Source organism: Akanthomyces muscarius, chromosome 5, assembly GCF_028009165.1.
Source record: "Akanthomyces muscarius strain Ve6 chromosome 5, whole genome shotgun sequence".
NCBI classification, from domain to species: Eukaryota; Fungi; Ascomycota; class Sordariomycetes; order Hypocreales; family Cordycipitaceae; genus Akanthomyces; species Akanthomyces muscarius.
In genome coordinates this window covers 1,239,917-1,257,230 of record NC_079245.1, presented here as the reverse complement: position 1 = coordinate 1,257,230, position 17,314 = coordinate 1,239,917, and the positions used below count along the sequence as shown (strand labels likewise).

At 53.9% G+C, this 17,314-nt stretch overlaps 5 protein-coding genes across 6 annotated transcripts; 4 read left to right on the top strand and 1 right to left on the bottom strand.

The window, feature by feature from the left end:
- Window positions 1–744: 744 nt before the first annotated feature.
- On the top strand, window positions 745–1,064 carry LMH87_009699 (uncharacterized protein; the record flags this gene model as incomplete). Its single annotated transcript, XM_056196741.1, has 2 exons — window positions 745–757; window positions 811–1,064. 2 exons carry the CDS (start codon window positions 745–747, stop codon window positions 1,062–1,064), a joined length of 267 nt encoding a protein of 88 aa, XP_056053858.1.
- Window positions 1,065–1,754: 690 nt separating this feature from the next.
- On the top strand, window positions 1,755–2,252 carry LMH87_009698 (uncharacterized protein; the record flags this gene model as incomplete). Of its 2 annotated transcripts, none has more annotated exons than XM_056196739.1 (1): window positions 1,755–2,252. In XM_056196739.1, one exon carries the CDS (start codon window positions 1,755–1,757, stop codon window positions 2,250–2,252), a length of 498 nt encoding a protein of 165 aa, XP_056053857.1. The 2 variants fall into 2 exon arrangements, with proteins under 2 accessions (XP_056053857.1, XP_056053856.1); XM_056196740.1 differs by having other exon boundaries at window positions 1,818–2,252.
- A 2,210-nt stretch (window positions 2,253–4,462) lies between these two features.
- Window positions 4,463–5,211, bottom strand: LMH87_009697 (uncharacterized protein; the record flags this gene model as incomplete). The annotated part of the gene is made up of 4 exons (XM_056196738.1): window positions 4,463–4,658; window positions 4,737–4,749; window positions 5,100–5,146; window positions 5,207–5,211. 4 exons carry the CDS (start codon window positions 5,209–5,211, stop codon window positions 4,463–4,465), a joined length of 261 nt encoding a protein of 86 aa, XP_056053855.1.
- Window positions 5,212–11,288: 6,077 nt separating this feature from the next.
- LMH87_009696 (uncharacterized protein) lies at window positions 11,289–13,495 on the top strand (the record flags this gene model as incomplete). The annotated part of the gene is made up of 5 exons (XM_056196737.1): window positions 11,289–11,302; window positions 11,423–11,647; window positions 11,868–11,988; window positions 12,759–12,948; window positions 13,434–13,495. 5 exons carry the CDS (start codon window positions 11,289–11,291, stop codon window positions 13,493–13,495), a joined length of 612 nt encoding a protein of 203 aa, XP_056053854.1.
- Window positions 13,496–13,734: 239 nt separating this feature from the next.
- On the top strand, window positions 13,735–15,740 carry LMH87_009695 (uncharacterized protein; the record flags this gene model as incomplete). The annotated part of the gene is made up of 4 exons (XM_056196736.1): window positions 13,735–13,959; window positions 14,015–14,198; window positions 14,252–14,704; window positions 14,758–15,740. 4 exons carry the CDS (start codon window positions 13,735–13,737, stop codon window positions 15,738–15,740), a joined length of 1,845 nt encoding a protein of 614 aa, XP_056053853.1.
- Between the last annotated feature and the right edge of the window lie 1,574 nt (window positions 15,741–17,314).

Genomic DNA, 17,314 nt, shown 5'->3' with positions numbered 1-17,314 from the left:
ATTTTGTTTTAGGATTACTAGTTGGCAACGGGCCGAGCCGTAGTCTAAAAAGAAATTCGCAATTCACGAACGGGGAAGCATGGTTAGGGGCTGAAAAGAGCAGGTTCGGTTACGACCCTGAAATCGTTCCCAAGGGGGCGGAGACAAGAGGCAACAAGATAAAAGAAAAAAACAAGACTGCACACAGACTGTGTCCTTGGCTTTTCTTGGAATGAGAGTTTGCAGTCAGTTCCACTTTGTCTTTCCTCTTTTCGGACAGATCGCGCCCGTTTGGACCGTCTTTTTCCCCATATCTGTCCGCATGGGAAACGGGCAACGAATTCCCATATTCTTGGAGGGCCAGACGACTCGTCGCTGGTGACCGGTCACTTTTGCTTAGCTTCCTCGTAGGAATTAGTATTTGGGGCTAGCAGAAAAACATGACAGGCCGGGTTACTGAGATGCAAGAGGGCGATCAATCGATCTCGCCGCGGTGCCGTTTGTCGTCTGAATCTGAGATTACTTGCCGAAGCGAGAGATGACGTCCGTTCTCCACGAGCACATGTGACAAGGTGCGATATACCGGACGTATTTGTCACGCATCGCCTCGGCTTGCTCGCTATCGCTTTTGTCTCTCTCGGGCGCCATCGCCTACACGGAGACTGCTTACTTGTTCAAGAGAAATCTCCCCTGTCAACTGCTTCGGCTCGCTTCGGCGCCTGCGTGCTGATCGAGCCTCGAACGCTCCTATCTTCTTTTCAGGCCATGGCGCTTATCGGTATGTCGCGGAATCACACCAACAGCCAATAGCACGAGGCCAACTTCCTCCAGTATGCACGAATTTGCCCTACTTGCTACCCTCGTGTCTGATAAGCTGGCGATATCTTGGCCCTTTCGAATACCCCTTTTGGTTGGCGGCCCAAGATAACAGCAAGACGGATCAGCAAGGGTTGTCTGATGATCGACTCTCGCTTCGGGAGAAAAAGAAAGCAAGCCTAGACATGATAGCATCTCAAAACCCAATCTGGATCGGCCTGCATACTGTCGCTCTCCCGAAAGAAACTGCCAACATGTTACTATTCTAGGTGGCTTCTAGACTCTCAAGCGGTACCCGTTTGCTGCGTAACGTTGATCAGCAACTACCAGTTTCCACTCTTTGCCAAGAAACCCGACAAGAAATTCGCTCGGTGGTACAAAACGCTGTTGTGCAAGCCCCATAAACGAACAACAAAGAGACACGACCACCTTGATCATCTGAGACTCTGATCTGAGTTGGTGCCATGGTACTGGGGACGTTTGCGCCACCCTGTTGCATGTCAACTGTGCTTGTGTCACTGTCAGCGTCTCACAACAGCGAGAGTAAAGCTAAACGGGAATGCCGTACTCTGTGCGACCAACCTGAAGCTTATTTCTTTTTTGCTTCTTTCGTTTGTATGCCGGCTGAGCCGTTGTAAGCCGTCATTGTTGCAGAAGACCCCCGGCTCACAAAGGACGTAGCGGCGACTGCAAGGCAAAACCTAAAATAGTATTCACAGGTATCCGTAACCTGTCCTGATTGAAAACACCATCACGCAGGCCGAGCCCCCCCCTTCCACGATGCGAGTCAGGGAGAAAAACAAAGGAGCAAAGTGAGAGTCAGAGAGTTTGCCCAGACTTGTGCCAGTCTGCCAAACGCATCAAGATCGATGACCAATCAGAAAGTCGTTGGCGCGGCCTTGGCGTGAAGTCGCCGGCATCGCGGTGGTGCTACATCGCTAGAATTTCAGTCAATCAACATGCCATATGATTGTGCATTATCATGTGTGCAACGTGGAACAGCAAACGAGAAGCCCGCTCTCATGCATACGCCCTCGTCCCTCTTGATGAGCAAGAAGCAGTGCCAGGTTTTGGCCGCACGAGAAGGCGGAAACTCAACTCGGACGGAAGATGCGCATATGCAAAGAGATGCACACAGGCAGAGACCACAACTTCCTCAGCTCCATCACGCTGCATGCTCGGTGTGGTTACACAACATGGATGTTGAGAACCCCGTGCGGCCGACAGCCGCGCCCACAAAGACAGCCCTGGTCAACATGGCCCTTGTGCAAAGTTCAAGGCCAATCACACCAACATCTCGACACCATGAGAAGAAGAACGGCGTCGGCGCCTTGTCCAACAACAGCAGGACGGAGAACACTGCCCGGTTGCCTTCTCCCTCTCTCCCCCTCGTGAGACACCGCCGGCCGCCCACAACTCACCTTGCAATTCCGCAACCGGTTGCTCTCCTGTGTTAATTCGCTCTTTTAGCTCCCGTCCTGCCGCTGACTAGTGTCGGGCGCTAACCATGCACCCATGCACAGGTAATAAGCTAAAGACACTTAGCCTGCGCAAAAGAACCCCCACGAATACATGCCACCAGGCAGAAAAACATGCCTGCCCAATGGAAATTTTTTCACCCAATGCTCGGAGCTACTCCATTCGCCAAGGGCACCGATGCTTTTTTCCTTGTGCGCATTTCTCCGAATGTAATTTCCAGAGAATCGTGGAGCGGCCCCTCTCAGTGCGGGCGTTGGAGTTTCTCTGCTCCCGGGCTCGGCTTCAATAGAAGCTCAAAAGTCACAACCGGGCGGGCGTCGAAACACTCCTCCACTCTTACAGCTTTCGTCTGTGCCCACGAACGACGGCTCCCTATTCCTCGTCGGCGAGGCATTTCTGCTCATGTGCCTCGATCCCGACCAGCGGAATAGGGCCCGCAAAGAACAAGCAGCCCAGAAGCTGTCGCAACCCCGGCAATGGTTCCTCTTGCTAATGACCGTGCTCATCTTTTCTCGTCTTTTTCGGCTCCCGTTGTCTCGGCTCCGCATGCCCGGTTAAAGCCTTTCTCGTCACACAGGGCTTGCAGATGTCGAGAGAACAAGACCAACGTCACTGTGGCGTCGATTCATGCAGCCCATTCTAGCCAATTGACCCATCGAACCGGAACTTGGAGCTGCGACTCTATCAGCAGCAAAACCATGCAAGAGTGTGCATACACGCAATCGTAAATAGCCCTTGTGCTGTGCACTGCTCTCATCGAGTTTCCGACTTGTTGCAGGCGCTTGCACCTTCTACTTGCCCACACCTTTTTCGTTCTTGTGTCTTTCTCGCTTGGAAAATATTCGCTTCCCAGTCGCTGCGGATATCAGGGATCCTCTTCCGCGCGCCCCTCACGACCATGCATGTGTTATGCCCTCATGCACACACCTGCATGCTGGTTTGACTTCCCCTCACCCTCCTGCCGACGGGCTCACACCCCCTCCTTCTCCTCTTGCCTAGTTGCCAACCAACTAGCACCCATCTGTCTGCGGGATGCATCCGCCAGAAATCTAAGAAAGAGAAACTCCGGATAGCTGGAACAGGTGGGGGGTTATCAGCCCCTCGAGTACGCTGGCAGGTAGCCGTCGCCTGGTAGACTGGCCTCCATAGTCATTGATCAGCAAAGCTACAGTCCTGCCCGCTCTCTGGCACCGTCAACGCTTCACAGCCATCTTCATCCCGGAACAGTGGAAGAAGCGGAAGCAGCTTGTATCCTGTTCACAAGTATGATACTAGTCCTGCTCTGCAAATCAACCATCATACGTCTCGGTGATCAGACGTCAGGACCAATGTACAGGATGGAGGTGGGGGAAATGCAGTGGTACAGGGTCAGGTCATACGCAAGATGCAGCAGCATGCAGAAAGGAGGAGGGGGAGGGGAGACACACCCGTTTACTCTACCAGTACTGCCGCTTGGCACTGGCCTACTTGCCTGCTAACCTGACGCATCCAGGCTCACCGTTTCCCGTCACTGTAGGTTCGTGTCACCTCTCGCAGATCCAGTAGCTTCGCGAGCAAAGCACGCTCTATAAGCTACCATTGGTCGCCAGGTTTGTGCGCCGTGCACAGCAGTCTGTAAGCCTTGTGACAGCTACTAACCAGCGCCTCGCCGAGGCTGGTTTTATTCTGGCCGCGTCCCCATGTTCTTTGTGTAACCAACAAGCCTGGTCAAAGGAGCCTTTCATCCGTTGGGCAAGGTCCATCAGCTATGTTGTGCATAGTTTCACGCTGAGCGATTACCCCCTCTTTGGCACTTTCAGTGGCGACCACAGTATGACTCCATCCCTGTGCTTGTGAAGTCAACACTGTTGCGGGCGCCGCGGCCGCCAGTGACATATCCGACTTCTCGGGTAAGGCTGGGGCGCCACCACAGCCTGAAGATCGAATGTAAAAGTCGATGGGGCCAGGCAGTCCAGCGCCCGCGGCGATGTGACAAGTGGAAGAAGCTCGCAGCTTGTAGGAACAACTGTCGTCTGCGCACACTGGTATGATAGCACATAACCGCCCGCAGCCGATTTGGCTCATGCTTCTGTTCTTCCGTACCTCGGTTTAGCTGACATTTGTTGACACGAGACAGTCAAGTTGGTATTTCTTACTCTTCATACTTGCCGAAGATTCTTCACACCTGGTACCTTTGAACGGGCTTCTGCTAATGAGACCGCAATTGCAGACACATTCTGCTGGCTTCCATGATATGTTGACCAATTATGATGAGATCGCTATGCTCAGCCACCAGTCTAGAATCGGCGTACTTTACGAAGCTACTTGACAACTGAACATTCTTCTGCCATCCATGTCCGTAGGCCCGCACATCGGGGCCAATCATGCGATCCAGCAATTCGCAGCTAACAGTAGAACACGGTTATTAAGCTTCGTGTTCCCAAAACACACGTGGCGTAACTTTTTCAAATTAGGTTACTCACAACAGCAACGCCGCTGAGGAGAAATCAAACCCACCCCGGCTTCGCCGTTGAGACCTAGTGGAACACGTTTCGATGTCTCGGTACGATGGTCTTACGAGAGTGCGTCCATACACTGAACCATCACAGCTTCCAGAACCTCTTTCCCGCGCAAATTAGTGTGATGGCTGAATGCTGGCCCCGGTAAGTAGCGACTACTGGTACAGTCTCCATTGAATTTCGAGCGCTATAGGGTCATGGCCCCAGATATAGACGGGGAGTTCCTGGAGTTGTCCGTGTCTGGAATGTCTGAAGTCGGCACTTCAAATCGGATACAGTCGCGGTTCTCCAGTCCCTAAAATGAATTAACGCCTGCCGAGCTGAAACATTGCTCAGCCAGCTTCAAAAACATTAAACTTAAGCGACGCTCGTTTCTGCTCCGCGTTAGGGTCTCCATTTTCAAGTGGCACCGCTAAGCTCATCGTACGACGCACCTCATTCTTCCCCTCAGGAGAATACCACCCGTTCGTCGGCAAACAGTCTGGTGATATGGAGCCGGCCACGCCGGGAAATCGGTCAATCGCGACAGACCGGTTGGTTGCGCAAGACGACCAATAAAGCAGTGCCGACTTTGGTAGTGGAGTTATCGGCATTGGAAGCGGAGGTTTCAGCCAGTCAGGGCAACTCGCTACACCAACGAGCCAGCAGCATCAGGATATCAGCAGCCAAGGGAGCCAGATTCTCGCCATGACCGGCATTGTATGCCTCGGGACATATCGCTTTGCCGCCGTAGGGCTTGCTGTTGCCATCGCTTAATCCGATCACATTCCGTGCTTGTGTGTGCGGAGACGTCGTCGCCAAGACGCGCTTCAACGGTAAACGTGCATAATACCGCTGATATATTCTCCCCTTTCTTGCCTCTGATGTATTCTGGAGATTTTACTGTTGCAACGCCAGCAAGACGTGCAAGCTTGTTCGTTGTGTGCAAGGCTCCAGTAGACTCGTGTATTAATTAGCTCCTGGGCCGAAGCGATGTGCAAATGCGAGATCGTCTGCCGCTAACTAGCAATGTGGCCGATTCAGGCAAAGTCAAAGTCAAAGTTGTGCCCCCCCCCCTCTTTCTTTCAGCGCACGCACTGGTATGCAGTCATGCCAGATTTAGTAACGCCTCTCTGCTGGCCGATCCTTGCAGGACAAGCACATGAGAGGATCATCCACTGGGTGGTCAAGGGTGGCTCTCGGAGGCTTTGGTTTCAGCGCATTAACGACCAGGTGTTGCTTTTTTCCCTCACAGCCGAATGCAGTCATGCAGCAGCCAACCCTGTTGACGGGCAAGATCTGGGGTTGTTACTCGCACACAATGCTCGAGAGGGGAGCAGTGGCATTGTGGCGTGGTGCTCGCGAGTGGCAAACAGGCAGTTGAACAGCACAGGATGGTAACTATGACGGTGTCATAGTCTGGCGCAGGCCCGCAGTAGTCTAGTTTTCTCGAGGCCGAGCGAGCGTTGCGCACGTAACCCTACCAGCACCTCCGGGGCCGGATTGCAAAAAAAAAAACGCATCCTGAATTGTGTAGCGACGGCAAGCACCCCATGGATACACATCAGGAGGGCGGACCAAACGCAATTATGTTGAGGGCCGCTGCGAACTCGTGGCTGAGGGGCCGTGGATGAGCTAGAGCCTAGAGAGGAGAAACTTATTTTGTCGAGTTCAGGCTAGCCAAGAAGAAGGCTTGCGAGATAGTTCTCGTTACTGGGTCGAATACGCTGGAGCGAAGAGGATGGATGGGGTTGTTAATACCCTCCCACGCCTCCGAGCTGTAAAAGGCGTGGCTTTTGCGCCGGCCAGCCCGCTGTTGTGGCTGTCGAGGTGGTGTGCAACCATTCCAAGGTGCCGGGTTGCGTGGCCTCGTGTGGGTTTTGGTAGTCTCTGGCAGGGCCTCGCCTGGGTCGTCGGGTAGGCGAAGACCTGCTATTACGCAACGGAAACGCAAATCTAGGAGCGTCGAAGGATTGCTATAACGGCCCTAACAGCACTCACACTTGGTCGCGTTATAGCAACAGCCTCGCCTGGCAGCAAGGAAGAAGCTGTTAGGCTACCATTTGTGAGGGCAGAGCCGACTGGAGAACAGTTCCGACAATGCCACGGAAAGGAACAGGCATCAATGGTGGCAGCAGGCCCGCCAATGGCCTCTTTTGCTCCGCCGTCCGTGGAATCTTCCAAGTCTAGTGAGCAGCTGTGCCGTCGATCCCGCTCTTGCAGCGTTGCACTACCCTGAATCTGGTAAGCAGCAGGAGACGGGCTCTCCAAGTGGGATTGGCGCGGGTCGTTAGGGTTTTGAGCTGGTTGCAAGGGCGGGCCGATGTGGTGGGGATGCCAAAAGAGATGGTAAAAGGGACTTTGAGATTCCGAGCCGTACCGTGTCCCACACCACACCTAGGTACAGGTACTGCCCCAGCTATCTGCGTGTGCCTTGAGCGAGAAGAAGCAAATAAGGGCGGACTTGCTGGATGAGGATGCAGAGGTGAGAACTTGTTGATGGTAATCAGCTGGAGCTGCCAATATGGGGTGCTTTTCCGTCAGACGGCCCCACGAGGTAGGAGGAGTCTGCAACGAGCTGCCCCTCCTCCCAGGACACCAAACGGATGCTGCGCTTGTTGACAAGCGATACTAGCTAGCATCGTGAGGATTGATTGCCGTTGAGGCCGCGGATGGAAGGAGGCGCTTGGTTGAGAGGCCAAGTGGCGCCAGCCTGGCGGAGCAGAGGGACCGTGTGCTGGTCCAATTCGAAAGCATCTGTGCGGAACCGTGATAACTGTCGACGGGGACAAAGGAACGAGGCGAAATGTGAGTTTTGTCTAGAAGAACGCTGTCTGTTATTCCATACATATGGAGAGACTGGTTCGTACTGAGTACTGGTACATTGCCTAATTGGAGTACCAGTAGGGTCGCACAACGATCGATGGGGTTAGCCACCGCTGAACCTGGTCGACTCTTGGCCATTTGCAGTAGCATTTTCGCTCTGCCCAATCTAGCGGCCTTATTAGCGCGTAGAGCTAGGCCGGGATACTGGACATGGTCGGCGACCAGATGGCAGCGCGAGGACTCAGTTTTGTCAGTGTTTCCTTTGTTGGCCGCTCGTTTGCGGATTGGCAGGCAAACGTGGGAGAATGGCAAGCTAACAGAACTGCATGTTCGGAGTGAAATTCCTCCATGTAAATCCGTACAGAGAAGCGGCCGCGCCACGAGTTTACCGTGATGCCGGCCAGGCGGTGGCAGGCTATCGTTGTTTAGGGCCGTGGTTGTGTCAGTGCGGCGTGGCGCAACGGCTGATTGGCACAACTGCGTAGACCCAACGGGATCCAGGAAGCGAGACGCGGGCAAACGGCCAAGTGAGCTCGATGGGCATCAATCTGACTGAGATCAAATCGATGGAAAGTCAAATAGACCATGCAAAGCGTCGGCGAGGGCGAACAGCGATACATTTGTAATCGGTGAAACCGACGGGCAGAACAGGTCTCGGACCAATATCGTGAATGTGGAGCAGAGTGCGTCGGCCGCAGCTGGCGTGGGATACGACAATGAGAGCAGACGTCGAGTCATTGACATGTTGGGACGAACGACGACGTGATATGTAGTTGGTGGATGATTGAAAAAGGACGAGGGGAAAGCAAAAAGAAAGGAAATGTGAGGCGTGTTTGCAGTAAGTGTTGAAGCGTTTGCAGGTGTTGAAGGGCGGACGTGGGCCAATAATGACGACAAGTACCTGTCGGCCAACTTTTGCAGGAAGGTACTTTGCCGCCGATTGTTGTTTTGTTTGGTGCCGCCGGCTCCTGTCAGCTGCCATTGGGCCAATGTATCAGCATTTAGTAAGGCAGGTAGCTTGGCTGGTGCCCAGCCACGAGGTGGCCACGGCATTTGCGAATCTGCCGTCGATGGCCCGAACGATTGGCTCCAGAGACGACCGGAGTACTGGTATCATTTGATGCCAGGGCGCAATTTGTCGGCATGAAAGGAGCCTCGTGGATGATATTACTCGGCCGGGACTTCGGAGACTAACTGTCCCAACTAACAAGCCACTAAATTTCACGGCCGGCTGTTCGTTTACTGCGGGCTGGTCACGGCTGGTCTTCCTGTACTGGTACTACCAGTACTGCCTGGTGCCAGCAGGCGCTAATCGCGGGCACTCACAGGGACTCGGGCGAGCTCCGAGCGAGCTGATACAGGGCATCGTTCTGTCCAGTCCAGTAACTAACGTCAACAGCACTCTGCTGTCTGCAGGAGGGCAGAAGCTCGGCTGGCGCGGAGAGGCTATTAAAAGCCAGTGGCTGTGTGGACCACGACACCACTTCAGGGCATTACAGTGCGCTACTGAGCACTAAATAGAATACGCTACCACCTCCCAGCGCACTAATCCGGAGCCGTTGTGGTGCCTCCCAGCCTCTGAGCGTGCTGGACACAGCGACCGTCTTATCGGCAACTCACCATCACTGCGCTAACAAAGCTCACTAAACTCGCGAAGTGTCCAGGCCAGGGGATCGTCAGACAGCAACCTATCATGGCTTGCAAAGCCAGAATCCTATTTTTTTCACAGTGTACTAAATGTAGACTATGCTACTACTAATAAAACGCCACGGTGAGCATCCTACATGTGCTTCATCTGCAAGTCTCAGAATACATGTGTTGCTAGCAGACGAGGCTTGCACTTGTCACGACATCTGCATGCAAGATGACCAGTGGCCACCGGAGGCGCCACTGCGCTCCTGTCGGGCCTGGATATGGCTCCATTTATGACGGGTAGTGGCTCGGACCAGTTTTTGGACGTTGAGTTGTTGATAAGGTTTCTAAACACGTACATCATGGGCTCTACGTGCTCTGAGATACGGGCCAGTTGGCCTTGATGATGTATAGGAGCTGGACCTATACGCGGACAGAGCAATCTCGGTCCGGTATTGCGCTAATCTTCTTGGACTAAAGAGGAACTGTTGCGCGCCCATTGAAAAGAAAGCCACGACGGGTTCTGGCGCAGTTTTCTATCACTTCGCCAGCCAATGCTGATGACGGCGTTGTTGTTCAGCTTGGCGAGAACCAGAAGCCAACGACTAAGAAACTTCAGGGACTGTGCGGCGAGATAAAGAGGGCGAGCCAAATAGAGAATCGAGGGGAAAAGACAGACGATGAAGGGTCCAGCCGGTGTCAGTGCAACACACGCAATCAAAGAGCTGTGACTGGCTATGCGTGTCTGACTAGTCGATCTTGGCCGTATACCAGGCCTAGAAGTTATTGGATTAGCAGCACCTTACAAAGAAAATATACTGCAACAGAGACAGAGAATACACTGGGCTTGTTGGCGCGCCCCGGCATCCAAAGGGTGCTGGTAGACTGTAGGCTATATGCGGGCATAGTGCGGATGCGGAGTAAAGTAGGCTACAACGAGACAGGGAAACCACTGTCCTGTGCTGGTGACTGGTAGGAGGGCGCCAGCAGGCATTGACAGCCTCGAGGGACGGCGCTACTGAAGAAGCAGAGACATGCATGGTACATCCGTACCAATAGCTACCAGTCAGTATCATCGTTGACTCTGGTGTTCCCTAGCCCTGGGGAAAACCTCGAGTGCTTGGCTGAGTATTAGCTTGTCAGCCAATGTAACGATCAGAGAGTAGCGTCGTCTTCCTCAGCCGGCTGCTGGCTGCGTTTCGATATGCCGTGCCAGCGACCAGCTTAAAGCAGGGGGGCATATATTCAATTGCGAGATGCCTGTATCAGCTGTAATATCACGGCTTCTTCGACATGGTAGACAGAGCATCGATTTATTATTGGTTTGCAATGCAAGATGCCACGGCCAACGAGGCCTGTCGATGATTGGCTGGCCTTACAGGGGCCTCGGGAGCCAGCTACAGGACCCTTGCGGCGCTGACAGCGGTCGAGGGCGCTGCGATTACCACTGCCACGGGCCGTGTTCCAGCTGCCACGGCTGCCTACTCAGAAGCCGGGTAGGTATCTAGATAGTTTCAGCTCACCATCAAGGATGTTTGACCAAGCAGCAGATGTAGACAACATGTGGGAATCGAACCAAACAATTGGAAAACCATAGCCGAAAGAGCAATTACACCTGCCTCCCTCTTCATCCGCCTGTCGGCCTTTTCTGCGCCTGGTTCCTTTCCCCCGCTCTCCGCCCACCGTCGCCTATTTAGCTGGCTGGCTGGCGGGCGGGCTGGCTTGGCTGGCTGGCCCATCAAGCGGCCAAGCTAAGACCAGGTACCTACTGGTGGTGCCCTCCTTCTCCACAGCCCGCCACGCCTCACCCACACCTGGTTCTATCACGACTCTCACACACTCCCAGGCTGCAAGACAAGGCCCCGGCCAGCCAGCCCGCCAGCGTCGCCCCAAAAAAACGAAATCATCAAGAAAAAGGAAAAAAAAAAAAAAGACATTTTCGGTGCCTCCATCCATCCATCCGTCCGTCCATCATCCATCCTAGCCGCACGCCCCTCCTTCCGTCTCCAACCAACCATCGAGCCGTCCCCTCCCACAGCAGCAGCACGAGTAGCAAACACCACAGAAACGAGCTCGACGATGATGTGCCGTCCGTGAGTTTGTCTTTCTCGTGCCCTCGGCATCCACTCAAGCTAACTAACGCCCCCCCAACGGGCTTTCGTCCCTCTCGAGACAGGGTCGGCTGATCCTTGTATCCCATCAACGCCGCACAGCTTCATTCTCAACGCCTCGTCCAAGCCAAGCCTGCGAACTTCGTTGCCCTCGCTGTCGCTCCTTGGCTCAATCTATCTCGCTTTGGCTGGCCTTGCTCGCTCCCTCATCCGCCGCCCGCTCTCTGTGCTGGTCATGGAGTTTGTCGACCCGGCCCGTGGAGTTGTCGTGGGACTATCTCTCCCACCCACGACCAAGTGCTACCACCATTGCACCAGTTGGACCAGGTACTATAGCTTCCCAACCCCCACGCCCCCCCCTCCCTCCTATCGTCTCTTCCCCCCTCCCAGTCCGCCAAAAAAATAAAACAAAATAAAAAAGAGAACCCCATAACACTAGGCGTTAATTGAACGATTGGCCGCTATCCCATCCGTCCCGTACCCGTCGCCCACTTGGCTTCTACCGTAGGCTAGTCTTGGCTTGGCTCGCTGGCTAACGAGATGGCAGTACATATTCTCCCGACTGTGCTCCGTTCCGTTCGCACCGCCAGCCGTGTCTGCCTCTTGCTCTCTCCGCCGAGTGCGACCAGACGACCAGTACAGTACCCGACGACGTCGACGCACCGGCTGTCAGTTTCGGCCTCTTGCTACTGCTACTGCTGCTGCTGCTGCTGCCACGACTCTTTCGCGCCGCCTTCACGCCACGCCGCCTTACTCTGGCTGTCCAACCAACCAATCTCGCCTTGCCCGTTCTTGTGCCTCGTCGTGTGGCCTTGGTCGTCGCGTCGTATTTTGAGCCATTCTGAGCCACGCAGCCCGCTCTCTAGCATTTGTGCAAGCACCTGCTAATTCAGTGTACCACTGACGGCCACCCGTATCAGCTACCTAACGGCCACCGCATCGGTTTCGCATATTCCCTGTCCTGTTGTGCCGTCTTTCACTGGGCTGCTCTTCTGGGTAATTCTGCTGCAGCTCCATCTGCGCTTGCTCATCCCTTGCCTGCTCAGGCTCCCACCACAACGACCATACTACTTACCTCGTCTGTCCTACCGTCCATCTCGTCACGGTTTTGCTCCGCGCTGCCACCCTCTTCCGATCGGCCACTATCCGGCTCTCTGCTTTTATCAGTCTCACTCGTCCTCTCGACAGCGCTGCTCTTGGCTACCTCGTCTCTCTGCCTCTCCGTCGCGCACCCCCGCTTCAGACAGCTGCTCGTCCTACCGCTTCTTGCCTGTCGCGACCCTGCTTACCGCCTGCTGCCAATCACCTTCAGGTCATTGCCCTGCCTGGTCGCCTTTAGACTGTTCCACTGCGACCCTGACCATCGTCTCCGTCCAATCTGCAGCTTCTCCGCCCTTTGATCTGTAAATCCTGCTCAACCATCATATATTTGGCTCAGACCTATATCTGTCTCGACATCACCCATATCCTAGCTCACCACCCGAGTACACCTCTGCTGCCACGCTCATCTCTCTCCGCCGCATACTGTCGACTCCAAAATCTTGGCTCGTCTTCTCCCTCGCACCTCTCGCACTCGCGGCAAATCACTCTCGTCTCCCAAGACGCCATATTCACACTGTTTAAAAAAGGTAGGCACTACTTTCCCGCTACCACGTCTCAACTTCCACACACCCTTCCTCTCACGCACCCCCCTCCTCAAAGGAGCCAACCTGCTTCAGCAGCAAGCCCTCTGCCGCGCCGAGCTGCACCAAGCGAGACATCTCACAGCTGGTACCCAGACCAGCGTACAAGTACCACGGCGCTGCTGTGTGACGCTCCGCTAGCACCTCTTGTGCGCCTGTACCAGTCTCTTCCTGCATCCTGCCTACGAGTGCGACCTCGACACTCTCTAGTGCTTGCACTGTCTCGCCTTCAAAGACTTGCCTCTCCCATCCCCCCCATTCCAACTCGACACTATATCTATGACTCTTCTACCTTTCTCATCAACGCTCGCATTTTTGGCATTCTCCTACACCGCAGCCGTATTTTTTCCCGCCATCCTTTCGCGTATTATCACCAGCGACGACTACGCTGATATTCATCACCTTGCTGACTCGCCTGCCGACATAAACAGCGCCAGCGTCTTCTACCATTTACAACGCCAGCATTTCTTCGCCACTTACCCTCGCCCGTTGATATTGCAATAGACATCACCGCCGTACGTTGAATCAGCATTTTGTCGACTACTAGCCACCACCACGCCAGCCTACAGCGATTGGATTTCCCGACAGCTCTCCTGCAAGACGTGAGCCTCGATATGCAGTAGCCTTATCTCACGGCTATACCAAACGGACATAATCGCTTCATCCTACTTCGGAGCTTACGCGACTCCCGACACAGCACCATCTCGACGCTGACGAGTGCAAGGATTCACCATGGTTCAAGACTGGCCTCGGGAGTCGTTCCCTCGTCACCAATCGTTTTCTCACGCATGCTTCTCCCAAGACCGACAGCCTGAGCGACACAGTTCTTTCTCTGATGATCGCTACAACCACGACATGCAAGCACAAAATGGTTTCCACCAGGAGCGCTACCAAATAGGCAACCAAAATGGCCGCTTTGGGGATCATAGTGATCTTCCACCTCGACCACAGCCATCGGTGAGCTAGCACAAGACATTCTTGCATCTTGGCGCCACTAATGTATACCTTTTAGGACATTGACGAGGCGCTCCGGAGGCAATGCGGCGTGCCTGTGAGGCGTTACTTTGTTGCAGCAGTTCCGGACGACGGAACGCCATGCACCTTTGTCAGCGGTGGGCATAAGCTGCCCGAGAATGTCATCACTCAATTCTTCGACGCCGGCAAGTTTCAACAAGTGATGAACAGACTAGATGCCGGCAAGTCTTTCCAAAACGGGTGCCCCCAAGTCTCATTGCTGACCTCGCGCTAGGTGCCAACCCTATGCTAGACGACTCACTCAGCCAAGATGAGCCCGTCTTTAACCGACACGTATTCAGCCGAAGCAGACCAGGAGATCGCCGCAGAAGTTCAGCCTTTGCTGACTGGGGCAGCCCAGCTCGATCTGGCCGTAAGCGACCCAGGCCACGCAACCCGCTTAATGAGGATGAGGACACACAAATGACTGTGTCGTCGAGACGTTGCATCAGAATTGGTGACTCGGACGCCGTTTGGGGCTTCTACGAGCAGAGGTTTAAGAACTGTCAGCAAACAGCCTGCAAGCTCATTGCCAAAGCCTGGGTCAAGGCCGTCGAGCCCAAGAAGCAGTCGACTCATCCGTATACTGGAAGCGACGAGAAGGCACCTGACTGGTGGCCTAAGCCATGGGGTCCAACTAAAGATGACAAGGTCCGCCACAAGGAACCAGACCACCTGTACAAGCGAGGTAAGTTGTTGCGGTTGAGTTGGCATGTATGCATGTTTTGCTAACTTCTCCAGAACGAGTCCATCTACTTGCACATATCCTCCGCATTGTGCTGGAGCCTAATGGTAAACAGCATTCTGATATCAGAAAGCTGGGTTTGAATGTTACAAAACTGGAAGAAACCACCGCGGAAGCCCTATCGTCATTCTTCATGGACAATGACGCCAACGCCCGCAAGAAGCCATTCCTGACGGAGATTTTTAAGATGGCTCGACAAGAGGAGCGCTACAAATTGGGCGAAATCGACGGCTCGACCGAAGTTTATGTCATGTCGGAAGACAAGGTGCCGGAGAACTACCCCTCTGAAAATGACGAGGCAGGTTCTTTTGTCAAGGAAGACGAAGATGTCGAGCCCACAGCGAAACCATCCACGACGATAGGTGGTACCATGCGTCCATCGGTGCGCACAGACGCCGCTACTTTGTCAGGCCTACCTGGGTCTGGAGACGCATTTATTAGCGACCTCCCAATGCGCGGTTCGCAATTCCAGCCCCCCATGATGAACGACATGGGGCCACAGCATAGCTATGTTGACAATGGGGGCATGCAAGTTCACGGCCAGGCCGGCGTTCCCGCCACGGGTTCTAATCTTACCCTTGACCTTGTACCGAGCCCGCATGATGTCAGCCGCCGGCCCTCTGTCTTTAGTGACTTTCCCAGTCCCGGCGGCACCATGTACCCTCAACAATGGCAGGCCAGCTCCAACGGGACTAACGGGTCGCCCATGTATGCCTACGCAGCCCAGCAACCCAACATGGAAGCGGGACCATTCGTGTCGCCTGGTGTGCCCATGGACCCAAGCCAGCCGTTTATGACGGCACCATTTGAGGAAGGTCCACGACCGGGCTACAATGCCGGCCAGCCTGGCATGTTTCGATCGGATGAGATGTCGCAGGCCAACGTTGCGCAATCTACTGGCTACAACTACGTGACTAATGACGGCCGAGGCATCATGCCGCAGGTTGTGGACAATGGCAGCAGAACTGCCATGCATTGAACAGAAGTGCCGATACGAAATCGGACAGATGCATCTTTGCTTGCTTAGATGCGGGGGCTGTTCACTTGAACAAAAAGCGTTTCTGCAGGGCGTTTCTTTTATTTATTTACTACATCTTCGATCCGTGGAGCAGCACTTCGGAGTCGGTCAAGATCTTTTTTCAGCATTGTTTGGGAATTTTCCAGTCTTTTTTGAGATACCATCTCGTTTGCCTGTGCGAGCTACTTGACGGCGTACTGGGGCAGGGCCATGCTCAGCAGCTCTGCCCGTCGGTTGCGAGGAACAATGGCCGGAGCTAAGAATTATGCACGGGGCTCTTGTCAGTTGTCTTGTGTTGTTGGAGGCAAGTGGGTGCCGACTTTTGGATAATACATGGAGGAAGCCGTTGATATTTTGTGATTTTTTATTGTTCATATAACGAATATCGATATGCCCCATTTACGATCTTTGGATGACCTGCAATCCATTTCTGCATTTCAATATAGTATCATGCTCTTACTTTTGTGAGAAGAGAAGAAGCTTCTATAAAGGCGAGCCGGTACTCTGTGTGTGCGTCAATAGGAACTAATTCAACGCTTACTTGCGTCTCCTCACCATCACCCCCTCCCTCTCTCTTCCCAATCAACAGAGGATATTGGCAGGTCCCCTGAATTCAATACACATATGGCGTGCTCGGAGTACGGAGTAATTGGACATGGTTGACATAATCGGCCGAGATGCTAAAGGGGAACACGAGCCAGCGCAGCGGGGCTGGTGTATAGATAGTCACCAAAATGGTTCCAGACTTGATTCCGAGTAGATACTTTGAGTATTTGCGCATATCGAGGATAGCGCACGTGGGCGTTTCCATGATACAAGGATGGGTTGATATCATGGAACGGAAAGGGGGGGGGGGGGGGGTTTGCCCACCGGAAAGAATGTATTTGGGCAGTGGAGTACTCTTCCGTTTGGTTGCTTCTAGCTGTTGATCTCGGAAAGAGGGGTCATGGCGCTGTTGACCCAACGTTGTACTGGCTAGATTTCTACTCGTTCGGCGGCGAGCTCCTGTCGGGATGTGGGCTTCGGCTGGGCGCAGCGAGCGCACGCACGCAAGCTAAGCGAGGAGTTTGCGTCATCCAGCGGCTTTTCCAGTTTACAATGCACAGCCCGCAACTGGGGTAAATTGCGTTGTAACGGGACCGAGATACGAAACTAGAGAAGTCTCAGAGGATGCTAGCATAATGCATCTGGGAACAGAGACGGCGGTGGGGTGGAGGGGATGATCTACGAGCATAACCCGGGCAATTGGAACATGGTACGAGACAAGTCAGGGTTAGCTTGTCAGTCGAGACGCAAGACAGGAGAGTTGAACAAAAAAGGCGAAATCTGATATGATTGATGAGCCCTGATCCTTGCTCGTCTTGTGCAGCTGGTGTGAACATTATTCGTCTGGCATGGATACCCCCGGGGACTCATCGCAATCACCAGCCAATAGCAGAAGCGAGGAATCGACCGGAAAGAAAGGGTTGGAGGGCGTTGTTGAAAAGACGATGGCCGAGGTTTCTTTAGACTTTATGGGGATACAGAGGTGTGCC